The sequence below is a fragment of the Pyxicephalus adspersus genome, chromosome 5 (genome assembly GCF_032062135.1).
Source record: "Pyxicephalus adspersus chromosome 5, UCB_Pads_2.0, whole genome shotgun sequence".
NCBI classification, from domain to species: domain Eukaryota; kingdom Metazoa; phylum Chordata; class Amphibia; order Anura; family Pyxicephalidae; genus Pyxicephalus; species Pyxicephalus adspersus.
In genome coordinates, this window is record NC_092862.1 from 23640645 (window position 1) to 23648037 (window position 7393).

Genomic DNA, 7393 nt, shown 5'->3' on the forward strand with positions numbered 1-7393 from the left:
TGCCATCTGCTGATTTACAGACATTTAGCTGAATGTCCATCATATTGGCACAGGGGCAGTTTTAAGTCATCTGCTGATTATTAACATTCACTAAAACATGTAATTCCTATGTCTTTTATTAATGAACACACTTGTACATTTTTTAGGTAGCAGTTGTCTGCAATTGGGGTCCCAGGACTGCCATACAAAATACATGTTTTTATTGGCATTATAGGTCCCAGCATGCCATTGCAGGCCTTGTAGTTCCACAGCAGTTCTGAAGCCAGGGGTTGTGGCACATTGGTTCCTTTAGCTTATTATCATTGTCAATTCTTTTTATTCTGATCTTCAAGACTTTGTAGTACAAATATTGCCTTTGATATAGTGAATCTATATTTAGCAATGATCAAATGAAGGAACTTGACGTTCCTAGTAGTTACTGCAGGTAGACAGGACACGATCCAGACTGTTAAGTGAAACTGACAGCATTTTTTCTCCTTTTATCTTACAGACGATCTCTCCCACTCTCCTGCTAGAAGACAGAGGTATTTGTTTGATGTATCAACTTTGTCAGACAAAGAAGCACTGGTGGGAGCTGAGCTAAGGATCTTTCGGAAAACTCCCATGGAGCTGGTAAAAGCTCCCCCAGGGCTGTACCACCTGCAGATTTTCCATTGCTCATCCAACACCGCATGGGATTCCATCACACTGGACCTGCGTGAAACTACCGTGCCAGGCTGGGAAGTGTTTGATCTGTGGAAAAGCCTGGATAACATAAGAACCAGAAAGCAGCTCTGCTTGGAGTTAAGAGTCACCTCGGCCACCTCTGGGCTTGAGGTAAACCTAAAAAGTTTAGGTTTGGCAAGAAAACCCAGATCTCAGCAGGAAAAGGCCCTCCTGGTGGTATTCACCAAATCCAAGAAAAAGAACCTTTATAATGAGCTAAAGGAGCAAGTTCATTCTTCCAAGGGGCTGGAAAAGGAGGCCAAATTTCAATTTAAAACCAAGAGAAAAAGAAGGACAACTTTTAACAGTCGTCACGGAAAACGTCACGGAAGGAAATCCCGACTCAGATGTAGCAAAAAGCCACTTCACGTGAACTTTAAAGAGTTGGGCTGGGATGATTGGATTATAGCTCCCTTAGAATATGAAGCATATCACTGTGAGGGGGTCTGTGATTTTCCTTTGAGGTCTCACCTAGAACCCACCAACCATGCAATCATCCAGACCTTAATGAATTCTATGGACCCAGGATCTACTCCTCCTAGCTGTTGTGTTCCCACCAAATTGACTCCTATCAGTATTCTTTACATTGACGCTGGTAATAATGTGGTCTACAAACAGTATGAGGATATGGTGGTAGAGTCCTGTGGTTGCAGGTAGCAGATGCTAGTTTGGTGGTTCTCAGCCTTATCCGAATTGATAGGATGGAAAACACAAAAAGAACAATAAGGGACAAGAGTGGGCTGGTCCAGGACCGAGTCGTGTAAAATTCCAGGGGAGAAGTGGTAACATGTCTGGCCCCTCCTTTTACCCTAGCAGGATATACCATACGCTGCAAGAAAGGCACTGATCAGTGACTGCATGGTGTGCACTGTGCTTTTCACAGACACTTTACATATAAAGCTACACATTTTCTACCCACGGGTGAGCAATGAAAACTGCCATCACCTATATTTAAATCCTATTATTTCTAGGTTCTCCAGAAGGAAGGTTTTAGCTGATCCTTTATACTAAGCTAAAACCAGTTTACCAGCTGCATCAATCACATAGAAAAAAAGGAACTTGGCTAGAACTTTGGTTGTGATTTGTCTGATTAGAGTTCTCCACAATGGTCTCATGTTCCTTGGAAGATGGCGGGAGGAGGTGGAAGGGAGTCTGATTATGGCACTTTGTTAACCCTCCTCCTCCCTATTAAATCTAATGGAACCCACACCATCCAGATCTAGCGGTGGGAGTCACGTCTGGATAGAAAAGGATTATGTTGCTGCTTTTTTTTTCTGTTGATTTTTAAAGTGTACACAAGATGCAGTGACAGGCACCTGTTCAAACTGAGCCCATTTAAGATTACAGGAGAGCAATAGTCTGTTCTTTTCATGGGCTGGCATGCGGAGAGTAATGGGAGCAGCCAACAAGCAGACAGGCCCCAATAAAAGTTTTTTTTCCCCAGCTGCCTTCCTTATCGTAGCAAGTATTCCAAAGGATGATCCACATCACTTCACATGCAGAGGTCACTTACTAGGTACAAAGACACACAACTGAAAGAGAAGGATCAGGGGGGGAACACAGAGATCCAGGTGAATTGTGTGCTTGGCAGGTCATACATAAGGCAATGCAAGGTATAATAACTGCACAAATGGTCATAGTCATCAATAGCCAATTAGATTTTGTCTTTAATAATTTAAGTTAACATATAAATCCTAACAATGAAATTCACATATAAAATTCTGTTTAATATTATTTCATGTAAAAGCTTTTTGTTTATCTGTTTGATAAACAAAAGAAAATACCTGTTGAGCCTGTAAAAAATTCAAAGTGCTCTTAACATCCCATGCGTTGTATTGCATTGATTTTTTTTAAGCAGTGTTACCAGCCCGGTCCGATTTGCCTCTTTGAATTAAATATCAGGTCCTCACATGGTATGGAGATAGGAAGTGTGAGAGGGGTTCTGCGGTACAAATTGGGAGCCAGCAGTTAGGATTGAGGGGGTGACAACTCCGGCATAAAGTCATTGCAATGGGCCTGATTTATTAAAGCTCTCCAAGATTTTAAACAACTGACAGCTAATATCAAATGAGTTTTAAGAAATCCATTCCAGGTGTGCTGGGTCATATAGGTTTCTCCTATGATAGTCGATCTTTACAGTCTTAGAAAGCTTTATTGAATCAGGCCCACTGAGCTTTGTAAAATAATCTGATACAAGAAAACTAATACAGCCTGATAACAACCGATTAGCTGTAATATATTACTTTTTGCTTTGGATTTAGATACATGTGAACAAATGTCAGGTTGCTACAGGATACTGCACTTTGCATGTAGTTACTGCCAAGGCATTTAGTGTAATACAATACAAGGTTTTCCCATGGATAGTAAAAGCACGCTCCTTGTCTTTTTGACATTCCTAGAAGATTATTAGCCTATGAGAGCCTCAGGCAAAAGAAAAAAAGAAGGGAGATTTGTGCAAAATGCTAATTACCGGTTTGGTGGAATCAAAATTTCAGTTTAAAAGATCTTCAAAGCAATATATGACTTACAGTATGACAAAGGGCTTGTCCACATGTGTTATTTTCATTGCTTTTAAGAGCTGGTAGCATTTTAATGAGGACTGTCTGCATTACACCCAGCGAGCAATCACATTCTTCCCTGATGATAGCTAGCATTTCATTATGTACATTTGACTGGTGGTATTAATAGGGAAGTCGTCATTTAGGATACAACTATACCCAGACTGGGGTTGAAGCCCAAGTCTAGACTTATGTCTATCTGATATTGGAAGAACAATGGACATTTTATTTGTCAATTATATTTTCAGATTTTTTGTATACATTACTTTTAATGTATAGTGCTTTTAGTGAAATATTCATTGTGTTGCTTCTTGTTTGGTTTTTATGGGTACTGAAAACAACAATATATATATATCTTATTACTACAGCTGCCTTCTAGCTATAATTTCCCCATACCTTTACTTACCATGGGGTTCCTATCTACAGCAAATATTTCCCATGTATCTCCTAGAAACTGTAAATGTATCTCAGCTCTGCCCAAAAGTGCCCACATATATTGCCCATACCCTCTAAATCTCTATCATTTATGGAATCCACTTTCCTTTTTTAATAACCAGAAGCAGCCTGCGGATTTTGGGCTCCATCCATTTCAAGAAAATTTATTCTGAGTATGTGCCAAAGTTTACCTGCCCTTCTGGCCCCCTGAACATTTCTTTGATGTGTAAAAATTGAGCCTTCATGGTAACCATACAAAATTCAGCAGAGACATTGTTTTTGGTTATTTTTTGCAGGGCAACCACATCCACCTATGCCCATGATCACAATGCAGGTAGCATGTAGCTATTTTTTTTTTGTTACTCCTAAGAGGTTTATTCTTCAAGCTGAACTCCAGGTATAAAAATCTAATCCTCAATATTCCTAATGTTGCCCTAAATATTACCATAAAACAAACTAGCAGTGGCTTCATTTTTGTGCTGTGCATGGACAGAGTAAACAGCAGAACTATGTGAGGGACCCAGCAGGACCACCCACTGCAATCTACCCGCTATAAACTACAGAAGGGGGAGTAATGGAACTAAGACCATTCACCATGCACAAGCAGCAGTGACCAGTCTTTATTATAGGAAGCTCCCACACAGGGTGGTGCTAATAGGTGGTAATAGGGCTGTAGTCGAGCAGGCATGGGTGGGAAAGCCGTGCTCCCACTTTTTTTGGAATTTTTGTCTTTCTGAACACAACCTGCCCACTCCCAAACCTGCGATGGGGGAGTGGGCAGGTTCTGGTATCATGACGTCACTCTGGGGGAAGTTTCTTCCCCTTTGACTGACATATAGGCAGGGGTATAGTGGGGTGGCATTTTTTCATAACAATGATGTGCATGTGAGCTCGCCATGGATAGTACCGTGCCCCCTCTTCTTTTTTTTTACGACTACACCCCTGGTAATAATGCCCGTAACCTGCCCTAATATACCAGCCTCTCTTACCATTGATCCCAACTGCTTTTATGTATGCATTGAGGATGGATTACTGTACAGACACAAAACAAGAACATAAATCACACTCAGATCCAAGTAAGACAATTACCTCTTATATTCATATTTTTTTTGATTATCCTTACCCTGGAGTTTAGCTTATATATATATATATTTACCTATGTACATGTGCTTTGGGATGCCATTTATAATGAATGCACGAATCCAGTTTTGGTGTCTACTAAACTTTCATACTACTGGAATTAATTTAATTTAAAGCAGAAGATGCCCTTGAATATGTCAGATGTACAAAGTATAACTGGCTGAGAACATGTGTTCTACAACAAGAAGCAACACTTGAATATTTTCATGGGTTACATTGGACAATTTATTAGCCAACATGTAAAATTAGTATTTTTGGGTCACAAGGTGGTATAGTGGTTAGCGTTGAAAATCTGCTTCCAAGGTTTGATCATACATAAATTGCACATATTTTTAGAATGAATAAGAAGCCAAAAGAATCTACTAACTAAAACCAGAAGTGATAAATGCAGAAAAATACATATTATTAATAATAATAATATTAATAATATTATTAATAAAAAAGAGCATGACAACACCTTTATTTGTTCTGTACTAACAGTCCTTAATCACACGCCTTATGTACTGTAAGTATGAAACGGCCAAGGTACTGGTGTGCTCCTTAGAATTTTGAGATGTTAATGAAGCACCTCCACAATATGGCATACATCTGATGGCTTCCTGTTTAGAAGTATTATTCAATTTGTTGGGACTGGTCACAGTCAAAGAATCTGGTGCTATCGCCCATGGTAAACAGTGGGGTTGGTGTTTCCCAAAGTCAACACAGAACTGTAGGTGTATATGTACATACGGAGGGATCAGTTCATGTTGGGTTTCTTATACTAGTTTTTTGTAATCTTTTTCATTGCACAAATTATTTTTTAGTATGTTCCTTCTGCAAAAATGGTGGACAAGCCCTTTAAGTGGTACCCAAATCAATTGGTTTTTGGACAGAGCAGGAAAGGATAAGTGCCCCCATAGGAAACTTTTCTCTTTATATCCTGGCTTGATAATAGAATAAAAAGAAATGCTAAATCTTTCTAATAGGGGGCATACTAGAAATAAGAACCTGAGCTTTCACCACCATTGTCCATTTTATTAATCTGTTTTAATGTGCTAGTGATTTTACAGATATCATATGTATGTGTCTCTGTTGGGGAGATTTGCTCTATCTTTATGTCCTGGTGATCAGTTTCACCAAAAGTAGATTTTAGGGAAAATGAATCATTGTTGTCATCAGAACAAGAATATATTACAGTTCATGGGGCAACTATCTAAAAGGCCAATACACATAAGGCTATATTTATAAACAGGGAATCTGATATTCCCTTAAACATTCCCTCCTGGGAATGGTCTATTTGTTTCAATGGCAGTAATTATTTCCCACCAGTGAATGTCAGATTCCATGTTTCAGAAATGAGGCCCACAGAAGCATTAAACCTTTTATTTTTCCAAACTATTAGGTCTGTATTATTTCTGAAAGTAGATATGTGATTATGAATTGCCTTGACTGCCTGAAGCTGACCATAGACAATCATGATAGTTATATGTACATATACAACTAAGATTTTGGCTTTTTTTAAGTCCCCGTGGAACCCTTCTCTCAGGGTAAAGCTAAATTTGCCTGATAGACTCCTAACCCCCAATACTTATCTATAGGGGGATTCTAGTGCAAGCTGGAGGTGTTCTTAGATTTCCTTATGGTCACCAGATGAAACCATCAGTTTTGGGGAATAAACATCTAATATTTCTAGGTCTGTGATCTGATACCCCATCCCCAAAAAGCGCACTTCTGAGTTTAAATATTATAAAATCCACATCTGCTATATAAAGCATATCATTCATATCTGGTTTCAGATAATATACTGGTATACCTGCCACATCTATAGGATATGAATGGCAAAGCAATATGTAAAATGCACATGTTTTCTCGTAATGCACTGTTGTTCATGACAATGTTGTAAATATTTGTTTATTTAAAAGAGAATTTGTTTAGGCCAAGTGGAGATGAACAACGGCATTCCATGTGAAAGACAAAAAAAAATTCCCTCTGTCGGAGGTCATGTGATGTAAAGCAGGCCACTGGCAACTGGGTTAATGTAAAATATTAATTATAGTTATAAATAATAATATTATTATGCACTCAAATGTTAAAATTTGTAATATTGTTTTTTTGTAAGTTTATTATTGAGTTGTACAGGGTTAAACATTAATCAGATATTTCAGTGGTTTAGTGTTACATTTTTATTAATACTTTGTCTTCTGTGCCACTTCTGGATTGAAGAATAATTGTCTACCTCAATATATTTCAAGTATCTGCAAATGGAAAAGAAATCTGAGGCAAATGAATATTCAAAACCATTTTACCATACCTTTTACTGGATGCTATTCAAAATATTACAATATTATTAAACTTTTCTTTGATATAAAATGTTATTTGATGTGTTTATTTTTTTGTTTATGATTTTATTGGTGTAAAGATAGTCATGGGTGTAACAAGATGATATTGGTGGCCTATTAAAATTGTCAAATTATTGGCACTCTCAACTTAATACTTGGTAGCTCACCCTTTGGGAAAAATGACTGATGTTAATCGCTTTCTGTAACAATCAGTTAGTCTTTTACATCTCTCTACTA

At 38.2% G+C, this 7393-nt stretch overlaps 1 protein-coding gene across 1 annotated transcript in view; it reads left to right on the forward strand.

The window, feature by feature from the left end:
* GDF6 (growth differentiation factor 6) overlaps nt 1-7149 on the forward strand; it is a 34715-nt gene extending 27566 nt beyond the window's left edge. Inside the window, exon 2 of the mRNA XM_072410881.1 lies at nt 491-7149. Coding sequence (XP_072266982.1) covers nt 491-1362 — 872 coding nt within the window. The 3' untranslated portion in view covers nt 1363-7149. The remainder of the gene's footprint in view (nt 1-490) is intronic.
* The last annotated feature ends 244 nt before the right edge of the window (nt 7150-7393 follow it).